The sequence below is a fragment of the Euprymna scolopes genome, chromosome 21, assembly GCF_053919585.1.
Source record: "Euprymna scolopes isolate OS-2025 chromosome 21, ASM5391958v1, whole genome shotgun sequence".
NCBI lineage: Eukaryota > Metazoa > Mollusca > Cephalopoda > Sepiida > Sepiolidae > Euprymna > Euprymna scolopes.
Genome location: NC_136502.1, coordinates 92467253 through 92486612, shown reverse-complemented (window position 1 = coordinate 92486612; position 19360 = coordinate 92467253). Strand labels below are relative to the sequence as shown.

Genomic DNA, 19360 nt, shown 5'->3' with positions numbered 1-19360 from the left:
AACCATCTGAGGAAGGCCTCCCTCAAACGATACACAAAAACAAATTCACATAAAATTGTTTGCTAGAAACTCAAATTAGTGAATGGATTTCTACGAAATGTGGCATGTAGATACTTTACCGGTTCATCATCATATTTGGTATAATGTCTGTTTTACATGGAGTTGTAGTTTGGCTTTGCACACTCATGCCTAGACTTATAATGGTGTGAAAGTCAAGACATGACGGCACAGACTCTCTATCGATGTGCACCAATAAAGCTAGGTACCACAAATATGATTCAAAGCAGTCCCAGATCCTGTTTTGTCATTTAGCCGCAAGTGAAATGAAATTCCAGAATACACTTTTCGTTTATCGTCAAAAGCCAACCAAAAAATTCTTACCTTCTAGTGTTTCCTTGAAAAAAATTGATACATATTTAATAGTGGGAATGTTGGTGTTACTCATGGAAGATGGTAACCCTTTTTATTCAATTTCAGTCAGATGTGTCCAACCACAGCTAACTCTACCTTAAAAATTTATTTTTATCCAAACTTTCTTCCTAACCAACCACATAATCCCATTTATCAAATTCACTGTTTGTTTGTCTCCATTTTTCTAACTGTATCTCATCTGAGAAGGTAGGTCGCATGAGTGCATATTTTGTGGACGGTTTTTATGGGTCTTTACCCAGTCAAAATAGTTGTTAAGAGGTCAAAATTGAAAGAAATTACAACTTGGCAAGCGTAAGTCAACTTATACTGTTATTCTACAAATACACAAATATATATACACTAGCATGGGTGCCTGGCATTGCCCGGGTATTTGGAGGTATATGTTGAGAAAAGAAAAAAAAAGTGGTAGTAGGAAGGCAGGCTCGAACCCTTACACCAAAGGAGGAAAAACCTGACGTTTTTGCTGTTACGACCACCGCCAAACTGGAAGTGATGTAGGTTTTAATTAAAGCTAGACAATCGAAAGGATAGGAAGACTTTCGAAAATATTGATGAAAAAAGCGACCCCCCCCACCTGTAGAAAAGTGCCCAGTTGCAGGTGAAGATATTAATGTTTTAAGCCAATTTTTCGATATTTGTCGTCTGAAAGGTCGAACTTCAAAACGATACTGATCTTGTAAAAATCAGTCTCCTCTGTCGAAAGTTTTAGGCAGACATGCAAATATACATACATACATTTATATATTGGTAACTCAAATTTCCGACCCAAAACCGATTAAAAAGCTTGCCCTATCTCTTACACTTTATGTAAAATTTCAAATGTTTAGACCAGAAATTGTCTGAGTAATTTGGTAGAGACTGAAGTGGTTAAATTTTTTAAACTGACCCCTATTAAGACCCCTTTAACATTTATTGTTTTGGGCTCAAATCAAGTTATTAAGTTAGATCCATGCCCAAGGAACCTTTATCTAAAATTTCAAGTGTTTAGACCCAAAATTGTCGGAGGAGTTTCGTAGAGTTATGAAAGGTCAAATCGTTGAACCCCTTAACAGCCAAATTTCTGGCCGAAAACCGATCACATAGATTTTCCAAAATCTCAGTACCCTGTATATCAAATTTCGAGTCTGTAGACTGAAAATTGACAGTTATTGCGTAGGGAAATGCGCACGCACACACGTTCACTTTTATAGATATATAGATAGATTTGTATATTAATGCAAGTTTATTTTCAGCTATTTCTTATCTGATTGATAATGATTCATGCGGTAATGTCTCAGGCTGGAATGCTACAAATTTTGCTTTCGGTTTGAGTTTCAATTCTAGCTGATGGCAACCAAGTGATAATTTTCTATTTTTTACTTTTAAAATCACAATTATACATAGAGTATGAAATAATATGAAATAATCTATAGAGAATTGACTATAATAATATATACGAAATCTGGATAAATTAAAATATCATATTTAAGGATTTTTTATGACCGGCCAATGTCAGGCAGCACCTGCAAGTAAAAACCAAATGGTGATTAATATAATAGGGACATTGTGTCTATATTCATCCGATTGGGATTGTTTGATATAGAAGAGGACCGTATAGAGTAAGGACAGAGAAAAGATGAGTAAGTTTTATTCTGCTAACAAATCTATACAGAGTATTTATAAGTGAGAGTGTGTGTCGATTCACATGCTGACCTTGCAAATATAAACAAAGGGGTGCAACTTTGCACTGAGCAGCAAGAGGAAGGGACAAGAGAGTTCTATTATTAATTCAGTTATATTGCACTGTATTCCATAGAAAAGAAGCTAAAACTAAACAGACTTCCATGAACAAAGTTTCTTTTCAAATGCAAAGGTGTTCTAATCACCCGGTGTATTACTGTGCGAGTTTGAACATACCTGTGTTATCCAACCGAACAACATACTAAACACTACACAAGCGACTTTTTAAAAAATTTTTTTTTATTACATTTTCACCCCAAACAAGGCACATTGCCACTGTGGTGTAGGAGGCTACTATCAGGGGCAGCAGCTACTGGGGTACTATGTTGGGATTTGGGAAGCAAGATGTCGGTTCACGTTACACTTGAACTTCTGCATGTCAGTACAGTTGGGGAAGCAGGGACCTGGAATGGAATTCCAGAGTCTAGCGGTTCTGGGGAAGAAACTACTTCTACATCTAAGGATCTCTTCTGTGTGGGGGTGGGATTTAGCTGCCTGTCGGGTTTGTCGAGGGTGTCTACGTCGTGGGGGCACAAGTGTCTGCAGTTCGTCAGAGCATTCACCATTAAAATACTTGTAGAACAGGCAGAGGGATGCAATGTTTCGTCGATGGGACAGAGGCTGAAGCTTAGATGACAGTTCAGGGCCTATCAGATAGGCAACTCTCTTTTGAACCTTGTCTAGGAGCGATAAACTAGCAGCAGATGCACCAGCCCAAATGTGACAGCAACACTCCATACATGGGCAAATGGTGGCCTTATAGAGGTACAGGATACTTTCAGGTGTCAGTAGTTTTCTAGCACGGTAGAGAGAGCCTACCTTCTTCGCAGCAGCCCTGGCAATGTTTTCAATATAATTGTTCCAACTCATGTTTCCTGTGAATGTTAGGCCAAGCAGTTTGAAAGATGTACTTTCAGACAGGGAGTCACTGGCCATTGCTATAGGTGGCAGAGAAGGTTTCTTGTAATTATTGAAGGAAACCAGTTTAGTCTTGGCAGCATTGAATGTGACCATCCATTTTTGTCTCCATTCCATTACAGATTGGAGGTCATGTTAGTGAAAAATCTTACATGTGTAACTGCTACAGAGGCCTGCAGAATTTTATTGGCTTGATCTCCATTTTATCAGTGGCAAGTAACATCAGTGTTAACATCTCGAACTGTACTTGGACTCGATAACATTTTAAATATACATTTACACAAGTTGTGCCATTTTTACCTAAATTATTTGATTCAATTCATTTATCAAAAAATAAAACCAGCATGCTTCAGCTGCCATGTAGAGAAAAGGTGATAGAAATTGACACAGAAGAAAACACAGTAACTCAGCATCTGTTCAATTTCACCGTGCGTTGTTGGCACATTTATTACATCCCTTGGAAATCTATTTCAAGGTCCAGGGATCCTGATTAAGAAAGCGGTCCTCTTTCAGTTCAATCGAAATCTATTATATAAATCTCACCTGCCTGTTTAAAAACATGTATGTATGTATGCCTGCCTAAAACTTTTGACAGAGGCATCAGATTTTTATGAGATCAGTATCGTTTTGAAGCTCGACCCTTCGGATGACAAATATCGAAAAATTAGCTAAAAACATTAATTCCTTCACCCTCAACTGGACACTTTTCTACAAGGAGGGGTCACTTTTTTCGCAGATATTTTCGAAAGTCATCCCTCTCTAATTGACTAGCCTTAATTTAAACCTTTGCCACTTCCGGTTTGGCGATGGACGCAACGGCAAAGACAGGGTTTTTTTTTTTTTCACATTCTTTTCCTCCTTCGCTATATGGATTTGAGCCTACCTACCTACTACCACCACTTTTTTTTTTGTTGCTCAACACACCTCTAATGCTGGGCACCCAGGCTAGTAATTGATAGAATAGTTTCTTGATAGCTGCATAAACATTTTCTGGTGCAGGAGTGAGAAATAAGTCCAGAGGTATATCAATGACCATTGAAGTAATTGAAGCCTGTTATCACATTTAGGCTGGTGCATCTGCTAATTGTCTCACTCCTGGACAGGGTTCAAAAGTGAGTCGCCAACCTGAACTGCCATCTAGGCTTCTGTCCCAGCATCTAGGCCTCTGTCCCAGCAATGAAATGTTGTATCCCTCTGCCTGTTCTACAAGTACTTTAATGGTGAATGCTCTGACGAACTACAAACACTTGTACCCCTCAACATGAATACCTCTGACAAACCCGACAAGCAGCTAAATCCCACCCCTTCACAGTAGAGATCCCTAGGTGTAAGAAGGCCTTCTACTCCAGTAGCTTCTTCCCTAGAACTGCTAGACTTTGGAAATCCCTTCCAGGATCCTGCTTTCCCAACTGTACTGACATGCAGAAGTTCAAGTGTAATGTGAACAGACATCTTGCCACTTATAATACCTCTGCAACTTATGTCCCTGATAGTAGCCCCCTACTTCAAAATGGCAGTGCTATAGGAGAGAAATGTTGTGCATTTCTCTCCTAATAATTACTTAAATAAACAAGGCCAAACGACATTGCTTTTAACAAAACAATAATAAAGGGTTTATTTAAAAAAAAAAAGGCGAGATTGTATCTCAAACTGGAGAGAAAGAAAGTGTAAATGTCTGTTTGAAGGTGTCGTCTGCCATCAGACTGCAGTTGTCAACAAGTAGCAGTGGGAGGGGTGAGTGAGAGAGGTCTGTATAGGTCGCTTGCTGGCGTTTTTCTGGCAATCGCAGCCGAAATCTCAAAGGGCTAAAAATAGTCCTTAAGGGGGCAGCTCAAATCAATGCGCCCTGCCAACTGATTGGTCAGTGTGGCCAAATCACTTTGGCACCGGGCAATGATCCGCTTATAGTAAATAGTTTGTTAACTGCTACAGTGCTCCTTGTTTGGGGTGAAAATTGAAAAAAAAAAAAGCCAAAAATGAAATCACTATGTAACCATTAGTGCTTAAAGAAGAACAGGTTAAGTTTCTAGAATCAATTTTCATAGGATAGATCCAATAGAACTTGCACCATCTAAGTAGTCAGTCTTTGAACTCTCTCCAGACATTAAATACCATGAATTATATATGGAACAGATGCCTGGACACCATACTTTGACAAGGGAGATATAAAATGGGCGAAATATCTCAGGATTAAGTTTGCAGAAAGAACGTTGAATAAGAAATAAGGTGCTCCTTGCTTTATTTGGAGCCTGAATGTTGTCTTTATATAACGGTTAAGTTTTTCACTTCACATTTTTATTAGTGGAGAAACAACGTATATGAGATTCTGTAAAATATATTTTCTTAAACAAGAATGTTCCACCACTACAACTAGTTCAGTAATGCCTTTTTTAATTATATTTTAAGACATAGATTAAAAAAAAAGAAAGAAAGAAAAAAAAGTATCCTGTATCTATATGCCACAAATAAAACTAATTTAGGTTAACGTGAGTGAAGAAATGCCATCTTAAAAAGAAGTCTTAAACATTTTAGGATACAATAAATTTTTAAATGGTTAAAGACGCCATGCCTGTGACGTCACTTCCTCTTATGGAAACAAAACAAAAAAGATTTGTTTTCATTTTAAAAAAATGTTGAAAAGCATAAACAATACTATAGAACCACTTTTTTTTTTTTTTTTTTTTTAATTCGTTACAATTGTAGTTTAAATAATGTTAATAATCACCACACACACACACATATATATATATATATATCTCCATCCGAGGCCATTTTTTTCTTTTCTCACTTCCGGGTTTTTTTTCTTTTAATTTTCTTTTCCAGAAACTTGTGAACAACAATAAGTTAGTATCAAAAGGCAAAATGCGTCAATTTTTTTTTTTAAATACTGGGAAGAAACATTTGTAAAAATTCAAGTGGAAAATAATTTCCAATATTTTTGTTTGTTTTATAATGTTTACAATAAAAAAAAAATATCAACCATTTTAAATTTGATCATAATAAAAAATTTGGAGGTGCTTTAGAGGCACCGTTGTCAATTTTCATAACACGATTACTGAAAAAAAAAAAAAAAAAAAAAAAAATAGGATCCCACCTCTATTATTACCTCTAGCTGAAATTAAAAGGCGTTCTAGATTCTAAGATATAGGATTTCAGTAAAAATCTAACCAAAAGTGATTTATATGACATTTGACTTTTTTTTCTTTTTTTTTTTTTTTTTTTTAAAGGAGAAACTCTTTGTTTTTGTTTTGTTTTATCTTAAATGCCTAACTCAACTCAGTACTAGGCTTTATAGATCAGTGGACTAGTGGAGTGAGTATGATGCTGTTCCATTTCAGGAGAACCCCCTCCCTATATATTAGGGTCCAATAAATAATAATCCACTGAGGAAATTGCAAAAAACAAAGCCGTTCTTAATATGGGGAGGTTGGGGATTCTCGTTCAGGTCCGCGAAGAGGAGCGATACTACTCGGGTGGGTGCACACCCACACCTAGGACCGAGGTGGACCGTACCAACCATGGGACCGAGTTGCTGGAACGAGTATTTTTAGAACAAACCAGGTGCCCCCCCCCTTTTTATGAGAGGGGGGTACTGCCCCCACCCCAACTGGAGAATAAATAGTTTTTAAATGAATGAAAAATTAAGTTAGTAATTTAAAAAAAAAAAAAAAAAAAAAAAAAAATGTATAAAACCGATATTGTAAAAGACGAGAAAATAATTAGGTCACCATTAAAGACGCCTTTTTACTCTTCAAATAAAGTTTTGTAAATTAAAATAATCATATTTTAATTCGTTTCAATAAATACGGATATCTTATTCTGAATTAACAAACAAAACAACATAAAAGGAACCTAATAAATAAGACAATAATCAAACGTATTACATACATATCCTTAATCACTTAGTATTTTTTTTTACCTGACCTATCTACCTGTTGGGTTGGCGGACAAACCCAAACAAAATCTTATGGCGTAAATACAAACCGTTTTTTGTCAATATAGAAAAATATTTTTCTTCCTGTCAGCAACAAGGTATTTCAAAATGTCAGTGAAAATTATACATACCCGCTTCAGCTTGAATTTGAACTACAAAAACAACTGTTAACGTTAAAAATAGCCACACCAACTTGAAGGCGTCCATGATTTTTTATCAACTGTCGCGACGCACGCACCTGTCCTAATCGGAAGTTCACCACAGGTGTGGCTTAAAAAAAAAATAACACCGAAATAATCCCAGGTCAAAAAAAAAAAAAAAAAAATAAATAAATAAATAAAATAAAATAAAAACACTACCTGCTTCTCATCTAAATAGTTAGATTATAGATATTCTATGATAATTTAAAAAAACAAACTTGCATAATTTTTATTTCATTAAATTATTTTTGAATAAGAATTTAATACAATTGTAGCGAACTTTAAAAATTAAGTTAAATCTCATAAGTTTTGTATTCAAGTAAATATTCGACAGGTCATGTATAACTTTTAACTATTTATTCATTAAGGTGCTAATGCAAGAGAGTGATCCGCGCTATTTTTTAAAAATCGTATTTCCACGTTTAATTAAAGTTTTATGATATGTTTTTTTTTATTCAATTGTAAGGTTTTTTTTTTATTCAATTGTAAAGTACAGAATAAGTAAAAAAAACAAAACAAAAAAAACACCCTCCCCATGTTAAGAATGGCTTTTAAAATAATAACGTTATTTCAGCACGGATCACTCTCTGCATGAGTACCTTTATTAATTTTTGTATTTATGCTGAATACAAACGGTGCTATTTTTAGATTGTTTTTTTCAAATAAAATTTAAATTTTATGGTATATTTTGTTTATTAAATTGTTAGGTGAAAGTACAGAATAGTTCACTCCCCATAATGGGTTTCTAAATAATAACGTTATTATTTCAGCACGGTCCGTATTCTGCACAAATACTTTTTTTTTTAAATACTTTTTTTTTTTTTTTTTTTTTTTGTTGTAAAAATGCCCTGGTTGACCAGACCACTATTAAGAAGTTGGGTATTTATTGTCGAACATGTTCTGTTTTTAGTTTAATTATTTAGAAACCTATTATTTAACACGGGAATAGTGTTTTGTAACTTCTGTACTACTTTAACGTAACAATTTAATTCCAAATTCTTAAAAGTAAGTCTCCCGGTAGTCAACTAGCGCACTTTCTCTCACTTAAAAAAAACAAAAAAAAACAATTTAATAAAATTTGAATTACATTTAAAAGTGGTAATCGTGAAGAAAGAGAGAGCCTGTTTCCTCCGTTTGACTATAGGTGGCGTTAATGTCTGTCCACCCAGTTACGGAAGCACAAAATGTATATAATGGCACCGTTGAAATAAAAATAAATGTTTAATTTTAAACGTTTTTTTTTTGTTTGTTTGTTTTTTGCAAACATATTTAAGTTTGTTTGTTTTTTTTGCAAACATATTTACGTTTGTTTTTTTGTTGTTGTTTTTGCAAACATATTTAAGTTTTATTTTTCCAAACATTTACGTTTTGTTGCTAGTTTATTTTCAAACATTTACGTTTTTTTTTTGTTTTTACGTTTTTTTGTTGTTTTTTTTTTGCAGGCATAAACTAAATATTTTTTAAATATTTTTCTTTTAGAAAAGTTTGCTTATGCACTTATTGTACCGCGCTATTTTTTATTTTTTATTTTTTATAGTAGTTTCAAGTAATATTCAGGTTTTACAATATCCCTTTTCAAATATATATATAAATACTCGCGGAAAAAGTAAAATAAGTCCAGAAAAATTAAGAAAAAAGAGGGGGGGGGTCAATAAAAAAAAAGATAAAAGAAAAAACGTTGACTTTTTTTATTATAAGAACGTAAAAAATACTCGCGGAAAAACGGTTGTACCCATAAATATGTTTAAAAGAAAAATATAGCAAAAACATTTAATTTATGCTTGCAAAAAAAAAAAAAAAATTAAAATTAAAACAAAAATAACGTAAATGTTTGAAAATAAACCAGCAACAAAACGTAAATGTTTGGAAAAATAAAACTTAAATATGTTTGCGAAAACAAAACAAAATAAAACTTAAATATGTTTGCAAAAAAAAAAAAAAAAAAAAAAAAATGTTTAAAATTAAGATATAATAAAAACATTTATTTTTATTTCAACGGTGCCATTATATACATTTTGTGCTTCCGTAACTGGGTGGACAGACATTAACGCCACCTATAGGCAAACGGAGGAAACAGACTCTCTCTTTCTTCATGATTACCTTAAAAGTTAAGTAGGACGCCGGAAATGGATTCGGTTTGGCTAAAATATGAAATGGAACGGAAGTCACTAAACATGAAACGAAATACGAAACCATATGCAAATAATTTATTTTAGAAAATGATTTTAGTTTTAACACTTCTTGTGCTATAATGAAACAAATAAAAAAAATTAAATTTCAATTTCGGTTTCGTAATTCAGTCGAAGGAAAACTACCTTATTTTATGATACATTATTTATGACAAAATTATGTGATAAAATTTGAGAAAATTTTAAATTATTTCCATATGAATATAGTTTAAATATTTAGAAAATTATTTATAGAAATGTAAGCTATGAAAGTTTAAATTACTTTCTTGAAATAAAAATTTTCCATGTGAATATAAATATAAATATTAATTTTTTCCCTAGAAATGTAAAAAATAAAAGTTTATTATTACTTTTATTCTTTCATGATAAAACTAGAAGTGTTTCCATATGGTTTCGTATTTCGTTTCATGCTTAGTAACTTCCGTTCCATATTTAGTTAAAATGAGCCTACTTCTAGCGTGCACTGATATTTGGTATATTTTACTTTCTTTCCACCTCAGTATTCACTGTTAAATTGACAACTTGTACAGGTTTTCAGATATGCTGCAAACAAATATCACATTTAAATTGGGGGTAAACAAGTAGTATTCTGGATATTAAAACCTTTATTATCAAATGTAATTCATTATGTTTTTGCTGGAGGCCATGTTTTTTTTCCCAACTGAACAAGTACTAATTGTGGAATAATCGGAATTACCTCCCTTGGACTGTTAACCCTTTTTCCTTCATAGCAGACATCACAGTGAGGACAAGCATAAGCTCTTCATCAAATTTATCTTTTATTTCTTTACCTATCTCATTAACAGGCAGATTTAAGTCACTTTTCAGATTACTGTCGTCGTCCAGGAGTTCCAAGCTACGATCGTCAGAGACATTAATTAAGGTATAATCCTTTCGTTTCACATTGAGAACTTCCATATTAGTGGTAGAAGGACAGATATCTTCATATTTTTTTCTTGTCCCACTTCTGACACCATGTAAGGTTTTGAAGGGTTTAGTATAAGAACAGAACAAAAAGAGGAATATGAAATACAACAGGATTTATTGACTCACTCTTACAGCCCGCGTGGGGCTCGATTACATTACATTTTTTTGTCTCTTGTTCCAAAAGAGTTCAATAAGAGGAAAAAGGGTTAACAGTCCAAGGGAGGTAATTTCGATTATTCCACACTAATGCGCATGCATGTTACAAAGCACGCTCTCCTCACATTTTACGAATGGCGAACGCCACTGACAATTATTGAGTAATACATTGGTAAAAAACATCTTAATATCTAAAAAAAAAACTATTTATCCGCCGCAAATTTGAATGTGATATTCGTTTTCAGCATACCCTAAAACCATTATGACGTCATTTTAAAGGTGGGTGTTAAGGTGGAAAGAAAGTAAAAATTTACCATTAGCTTCCCCCCCCCCCTTTACTCTTGAATACGGACTGTGCTATCTTTTACATAGGATTTTCAAGTTAAATTCAATTTAATAATGGTATCTTTTGTTGGTTCTTGTACAGATTTTTAACCTATATTAAAAAACAAAAATCAAGAAAAATCTGTATGATGCATGCATCCGTGATGAAACGAAAATATCATATTCTAAAAACAACGTAAAGTTTTAGTTTTGAACTAGCAAGGGTACCTGGCGTTGCCCGGGTGTGTGGAGGTGTATTAAGGACCCTCGGGGGAAGGGGTGAAGAGAGGTGTTAAAAACAAAGTGGCAGTGTCGTGGGGAACCCCGGGGGGGGGTAAGGTGAAACAATAGACCGCAGTTTGGGTAGAAAGAAAAAAAAGGTGGTAGTAGGCAGGCAGGCTTGCACCCTTAATGAGAAGGAGGGGGCGGGGGGGGACAGGACGTGTTTGCGATGTCTCCATCGTCCGACCAGAAGTTCGGAACGTTGAAATGAAGTGAAGTCAATACAACCGATACGATGACTTGCAAAAATGGCGATGCAAAAAGAAACGACCCCTCCTTGTAGAAAACTGCCCAGTTGATGGTGAAGGAATTAATGTTTCTTGGCCAATTTTTCGATATTTGTCGTCCGAAGGCTCGAGGTTTAAAATGATACCAGTTTCATCAGGTTCTGTCGAAAGTTTTTACGAGATACACACACACACACACACACACACACACACACACACATTTTGCCCTTAATATATATATATATATATATATATATATATATATATATATATATATATATATATATATATAGAAGATAGAAAATAAGCAGGTAAAATTTTATGAGTAAGTGCAAAGTAAATGTCTTGTCTGCCATTTTGAAAACAATTTCAAGAAACAAAGGGAGATAGCTCAACAATAATTCAAACTTGCAAGATTTATCTTGGAATGTTTACGAATTCCCATTAATCACTTAAAAATAATTTTCTTTACAAAAATAAAACTACCTGATCAGTTTACATGATTTTGGGAATATGATGTTTTCGTTTCATCACTACATGCATCATACAGAGTTGTCTTTATTTTTACTTTTTAATATAAGCACAAGCACTCTTTTGTGGTGTTGATTTGGAATTAAACTTATTAAAAAAAGTAAATTAAAAAAAAGTCTTTGATATATGTAGATATCATATCCCAAAAATCACGTAAATTGATCAAGTAGTTTTTTTAGATAAAAAATATTTTTGTTTACGATTTTTAACGATTTTAATAGGAACTTGTAGCCATTATAAGGCTGATTTTGATCTTGATAATTTTAATGAGCTGCCCCCCCCCCCACCTCTTAGGTACGTGTAAAATGAATAGCTGATCCCCAAATATATAAACATTTGGACCCTCCTCCCTTTACCAAAATTGAGGAAATCAACCAATTTTAATGAAAATTTCAGTATTTATTAATTAACAATCAGAGAATATAATGAACACATTATTTTTTAATCTTAGTGAAAATGTATTGTTTTTGTTTTCACAAAAACACCTTTACTAAAGTTATACAGGGTGGCCCACTTAAAAGTAGCCCAGAAAATGTAGTAGAGAGGAAGAACATTCTTTTAAATTTATTTTATTGCGGACTATTATCCTCATCTTTCTTGGTTGTTGTTTCATGACGTTTCGGCCAACTATTCCTATGGCCTTCGTCAGGTGGTAACCGCGACGGAATAGGAACTCTGAATCTTTTAACTGCATTCTCAGCAATTACTGCCATCCATAGTTGTCATATCACCATGTTTTTGGCCAAGTAAGCCTCTGGCCGGCTTTGGGTAGGATTGAAACTGCTATCTTCAGACAATTCTCACTTGGAACCATAGAGATTCAACGTCTCTATCCACTGCGTCATAGGCCCTGAATAATGAATTCCAATCAAATAATATATGAACATTCTTTTATTGTTTAAATTTCCATGCAGTGTTATAAAAGATGGTGGAAGTGCTCCCCGTTGACATCTATGCATTTCCGGGCACGTTTAACAACGTTTGCAGATACTGCCTGTAGATCTTCTATGGTGATTCTCCTGATAGAGTTGGTAATGCTCTCCTTTATTTGGTTTAGATTGTGAGGATTATTTGCATAAACTCTTTGTTTTAAAGTCCCCCAAAGATAAAAATCGTATGATGACAAGTCCGGGGAACATGATGGCCATAACCCTTTGCTTATTGTTCTCTCTTCCGTGAACATGTCATGAACTCGTGTCAGTAATCTGTGAGATGTGTGGCATGTAACACCATCTTGTTGGAAAAAGAATTGCATTTTGTCTTGTGGTGTCAGTTGGTCGTTAAGAGAAAGATTAGAGAGTTTTTGGGCTACTTTTAAGTGGGCCGCTTAATCTGAATAAATTGATTAGAAAAAGATTAGAGAGATCAGGCTACTTTTAAGTGGGCCAATATGTAGTTTTAAGTACTACACACAAAAAAAAAAAAACGTATTAATTTTATGAAAACAAAACATCGTAGATATATACAATTAAAATTAAAAAAAAAAGATATTCTGGGTATATTACAAAAATAAAAAAAATTAAAAAAACCCTAAAATCCATGTTAATGAAATCAATATAACTTGAAGAAAAATTAATTTCTCGAACTAACAATATTATTATTGAATTAAGTATTGTTTGTTAAATATTTTCACCAAATAAAATAATATAATTGCTGTTATTTTGGAGGATTAATCCAACAATATAGCTGTGATAAAGAATGGATAAGAAAGGACGAGAACTAAAGAATACAAACTTTATTTAAAAAAGACGCCATAACAGCAAGTGTACAAGGGAAGTAACCCTTCCTAACTTTCAATTTGCCTAAGGAACTTAACACAATATCTCTCTTCTTCAATTGAGAATGAGCTCACCTATTTTATTCATTTATTTTTAATATTATTTTTCATAGTTCGTGGGAGAATATAATATTATTTGTGTAATAGTGTGGTGGGCTCTATAGGGCTAGTCTCTGTGGAGCATTTATACATCAGTGGGATCTTCTCAGCTCGAGGGTAGATATACAGGATTTGCTAGTCGGCTGCATTGGAATGTGTAGGTGATGCCTGATCCTCGGATCTCTTCCTCTAACTAAGGTCTGGGGATGACCTGCTCTGAGGTGTGTGTGGTGTTCGGATACTGCTGATGTGCGGTTCCCTTTGTGATGCACTTACTTCAAATGCATGTGGTTGGTCAGATCTGTCTATTCCTTTGGTAGATGTTATCGCTTTGTGACTCGACTATATTGCCGTGGTAGGATGCTCAATGATTCTGGGCTCCCATAGCTTTGTTTTCTCTGCTGGACATAGATTTTCTGCCCTGCATGCAGTGGCGTAGCATCAATTTTTGTCGCCCGGGGCGGTCATAAAATTTGCCCCCCCCCCATCCCGCTGGCATATAATTACCTGTCCCCCATCCCCCCGCTGGCATATAATAACTTGTTTTGCCCCCCTCGCTGGCATGTATTTACATGTTTGCCTCCCCGCTAGCATATGATTACCTGTTTTGCCCCCTCACCGCTGGCATATGATTACCTGTTCGCCGCCCCTCCTCACTGCTAGCATATGACATGTTAAAACCATCAAAATTCCAAAAATCCCTCAAAATATTTATTTCCATTAAACTAATGTTTACAAAATTCCCTTCAGATTAATATTTACACAATTCCCCTTTTTTTAAAATTTTAATTTAATTTAACAATGTCTTTTCAATAATTTGAATAATAAGTATGTAAACATTAACGGCAAGAGTGTGAGTTCCATATAGAAACATTGATTTAATTTGAATAAAATAAAATACATATCAAATGCGCTTGAAAGCCAAATCACAACGTAATATTAGGAAAAGAAACAAATATTTTACTTGTTTGAAATTTATCACAAATATATTTCAGAGCTATACTCCATCCTCAGTATGTTGTTTTCTTTCTTTTTTTTCTTATATTTTTTTGTTATAAAGTTGGAGAAAGAAAAGTCTGTTTGTAAAAAGCTGCGTGTATCTCAGCGGTTGTATTTTGAAATGTTCGAACAGTGCGTAGGTAACACGAAAATAACGTCATGGGTGTGAGTTCCATATAGAAACGTTGATTTAATTTGAATAAAATAAAATAAAATATGCATCAAGTGTGATTGAAACCAAATCACAACATTAATATTAGGAAATAAACAAATATTTTACTTGTTTGAAATTTATAGCAAATATATTTTCCGAGAAGACAACACACTGAGGACGGAGTATATCTCCGAAATATATTTGTTTTAAATTTCAAACAAGTAAAATATTTGTTTATTTCCTAATATTAATATTGTGATTTGGTTTCAAGCGCATTTGATGTGTATTTTATTTTATGCAAACATTAATCTGAAGGGAATTATGTAAACGTTAATATGAAACGAAAGAAACCAAATATTTTTTTCAAAACAAAAACGTATAATTTAAATTATAAAAAAATGTTAAATCAAATTGGCTACACAAACAAATATAATAATAAATTTAAATGAGAACATTTGGACACCTGAAAATGTTATCAAATGATAAAATCATTTTTATTTACATTTTTGTTGTTAAAGTCCGAATTTTTGTCAAATAAAATGGCTGTATCAAAGAGAGGAGAATCCGTTGTAATTTTTTTTATTTTTCTTCATAATGTTATTATTAAGAGGTCAAGCCTCTCGAAGAGAAAAACAACGTCTTGTAGCAGCGCTTTTTGAAATCCTTGTGTGACAATCGCAAAGCACAAAATTTAAGGAATGGAAAGTCGCACATTTTAGAAAATATTTTTTTTATAAATTCAAATGAGAATATTTGAAGTTTGAATTTATAAATTTAAATGAGAACATTTGAAAACATGAAAAGGTTAAGAAATGATAAAATCATTTTTATTTACTTTTTTATTGTTGTTATTTTCGATTTTCACACACACAAAAAAAAATGGCTGTATCAAGGAGAGGATAGTCCGATGTAGTTTTCTTTTCTTTTTCGACATAATGCTATTATTAAGAGGTGGAGCTCCCCGAAGAGAAAAAACGTCTTGTAACAGTGCTTTTTGAAATCCGTGTCTGTAATCGCTCAGTTTAAGCGCGAAATTTAAGACATTTAATGTTGTTAATAATGTTTCAATCCTTTTAAAAATAGTTTTAATTTGTTTTCAATAAATGTATTTATGAATTGAAAATAAGGCTATAAATTTATTTTTTGTGAGAGAACTTTCGCAAGGCATCAAGTCAGTTGAAAATTTATAAATATACTTTTCGCTTTTTTTTTCAGCAAATATATCAATAACTTTAACAAAATTCATTCTATCAACAAGTTTCCTCGCTTTGGATAGGATTGCCAAGTCTGTAAGCCTTGTCTGGCTCATTTTTGATCGAAGGTAATTTTTTATGAGCTTCAATTTCAAGAAAGAGCGTTCATAGCTGGCAACGCTAATAGCTCGAGTAAGGAAAATGTGCCGCAAGATCACAATATAAGAGACGGAATCTCTGTATAAAGTTTAAAAGTTCAAGAGGTCCATTGATTTTGTCTTTTCCTGAAGCTTTCACAAAATACTGGAATCTCTTCTTTCGGCAAAGAATTTGTCTTTTTCTCTATCTTCGTCAACTTCATCAAGCTGAAAATCATAATTATCATCAAGCAGATTTGACGGTGTAAGAAAAGCATATTTACTTGCAAGATTGTGAACTTGTTGAAATCTGCAAGATATTTCTTCAGTCAACCCGTCTATGACAGACAGCATTTCCCGTCTCAACTCAGTATCAAATCCCACTGCTGCATAAGTCAATCGTTTACCATCCATTCGTTTCTTTTTGCGGATACGATGTTCCATGCTTATCCCCATTTCAGAGCAGTTTTTTGACTCGTCTATTGCAGTGCCCACCATCTTTTCTCTATCCTGAAGATGCAATCTCTCAACGCCGTCAGCCTGACAGAACTTTGTTGCAGATCCAGCCCCTTTTCTTGAAGATACTTCTGGGCATCATTGATTTCTGAGAGAATAGTTTTCCAAAGGCTCAGAAATAAACAAAACGGAAACGACAATACGGAGTTGAGAATTAAAAATGCATCTGATCTTGTGGTTGCATTTTCTCCTTCTTCTGTGAACTGTTCGAGGGCAATGACGACTTCCAGTAATTTTTTTAACACAACATTTACAGCATTTGCTCGAGTACTCCATTTAGTTTCCACAGTCCACTTGATACTTAGACCGGTCAACTGAATCAAGACGTCACAGCGATGTCTAAACACAGAAAAGAATAAGAATAACCGGTCCAGTATGCCAAAAAATGTAACAAAGTGAACCGCTACAGAAGCGGCATGTACACAAGCCAGATTTAATAAATGGTTAGTGCATGGCACAAATAGAGCTTTTGGGTTGATTTCGGAGATTCGTTTCTGCACACCCGATTGGTGGCCTGCCATAATAGCAGCATTTTCAAATGCTTGGCCAATACAGTCACCAATCTGAATCACATTGTTTTCCAGTTCTCACAAGATCAGTTTAGAAATGTCCTTCGCGCTTTTACCTTTTGTCTCGATGAAGTGGAGAAATCACTCCTCCATTGTCACTTTAGTTTCATCAATTTTTACGTAGCGCAACATTTCACTCATCTGGTCCTTGTGAGATAGATCAGAAATGCTATAAAAATATTTGCTTTCTTTGATCTGATCGATGATTTTCTTTCTCACCTGCTTTGCCAAAATGCTCATAAATTCACTTGGAATTTCTGGTGACAGATAAGAAGTAGCGATTTTCTTTCCCAGATTAACTTTCACCAAATGTTCACGGAGCACAGGGTCATACTTGGCCAATAAATTTACCAATTCTAAAAAATTCCTTTTGTTTTTTTGATCTCTTTCATCATTATAAATGTCTTTCTGGTAACCCTGTAGTGCCAGATTCTGCTTGGCGAGAAACCTGATGATGTCCAGCAATCTAGCTAGAATTCCCTGTCACGTCTCAGTATCCTTCTCAATAAGATGTTGCTCTACCTTTCCTTCAGCAAGTCGGATATCTAGATCCTTCCAGTTGAGAAACACTTGAGCATATGTGCTAGCTTCATGTTCATATACTTTTGGGTTTAATTTTCATTAATTCGTAAAACCCACATCAGCAGAAAAATTGGACAGTCCAGTTGAAAGCAGTCTGCAGCAGAAGCAAAATAAGGCTTCTCTCGAAGGAGACTACACCATCCATGTTCTCAAAATTTTCTCACCGTTGCACAATTCTCGATAGAACCATTTTTTACTTAGTTTCAAACAACACCTTTGGTTTTTGTTCCTGGTCAGACTACTTTCTTGAATTCATGATCAAGGTGCTGCACAGCGGCAGATCTCTGCCGAACAAGCATAGCGCGAATTTCACGATTAATCTCAACTGACCATAAACCAGCATCTGTAAAATCGGTTGCAGTCTATGTTTTCGCGTCATGATTGCCTTTCCAATTCTCCAACTTCAGTCGCATCATCATCATTGACAGTTTTGATGTATCAACGCTGTCAATGTTAATGTCGACTTCCTAACTAACAGTATCAACGTTAGTAATATCAACTTCATCTTCGGTTTCAGCATGATTTTCAACCCTTGTTTCGGCCATTCCGGCCATTCCATGAATTTCAACAGCGTGCCTTTATTCTTTTTTGCTTATTCTGCTTTTGTTTTTCGCATCACTCTCCTTCATTCTCCTCATTACGGTACTTTCTTTCAAAATTCACGGAAATATTCTGAAAAAATTAAATTGTGTTGTTCTGAACTAGTACTACAAAAGGTGAGATGTCCCCCCTTAAAATCATTTTTCTGAGATACCTAACCCTAAATATATATATATATATATATATATATATATATATATATATATATATATATATAGAGAGAGAGAGAGAGAGAGAGAGAGAGAGACCGTCACTACCCCCCAGTAAAACAAGAAAATTATGGGGAAAGAGTCTTTCATTTTATTTTCTATTTTAAATGTTATATATGTTTTTGACCACTTTTCCATTCTGTTGAGCATTTTATTTTCTATTTTTGAGCGGTTAAGTTTTCAAACATGTGTGTGAAAACAATCTGAAAACGAAGCTTCTCACACCTACCTCACGAAGACGAAGAGAGGGGGGGGGCATGTAACATTTATTTGCTGTATATTTGATTTTTTTTACTACTTGTTCGAATCTCTCTGTATTTAAAGCAACAAAAAAAATAATTAAAATCCTATTACCAGAATTAATTCATCATCGGTTTAATCATAAATACGTCAGTGATTATAAAATTTTGTTAATAGTTTCAAAAAAATCAATTACGCCGTGATTGTTTGAAATTTGACAGAAATTCGGCAGTATTTAAACTATCAAATAGAAGGCCACTTAAATAGTATTTGAGGTGTAGCGCTTAGTTCCCATTTAAAATTATATCCCCTGATATGACGATCATAAAATTTGTTTACAGTCGATTTTTATTCCGTACTTGCTTAATGTTTCTACAATTCAAAAATTACGTAATTTTCTGTTGCTAGTTTTCCGTTGTATCATTTAATTATCAGTGACGTTGAAA

The 19360-nt window shown here is 34.0% G+C and overlaps 1 protein-coding gene across 1 annotated transcript in view; it reads right to left on the bottom strand.

The window, feature by feature from the left end:
- Nucleotides 1–7282, bottom strand: part of LOC145242576 (transferrin 2-like) — a 57943-nt gene extending 50661 nt beyond the window's left edge. Inside the window, exon 1 of the mRNA XM_080105667.1 lies at nt 7135–7282. Coding sequence (XP_079961793.1) covers nt 7135–7210 — 76 coding nt within the window. The 5' untranslated portion in view covers nt 7211–7282. The remainder of the gene's footprint in view (nt 1–7134) is intronic.
- Between the last annotated feature and the right edge of the window lie 12078 nt (nt 7283–19360).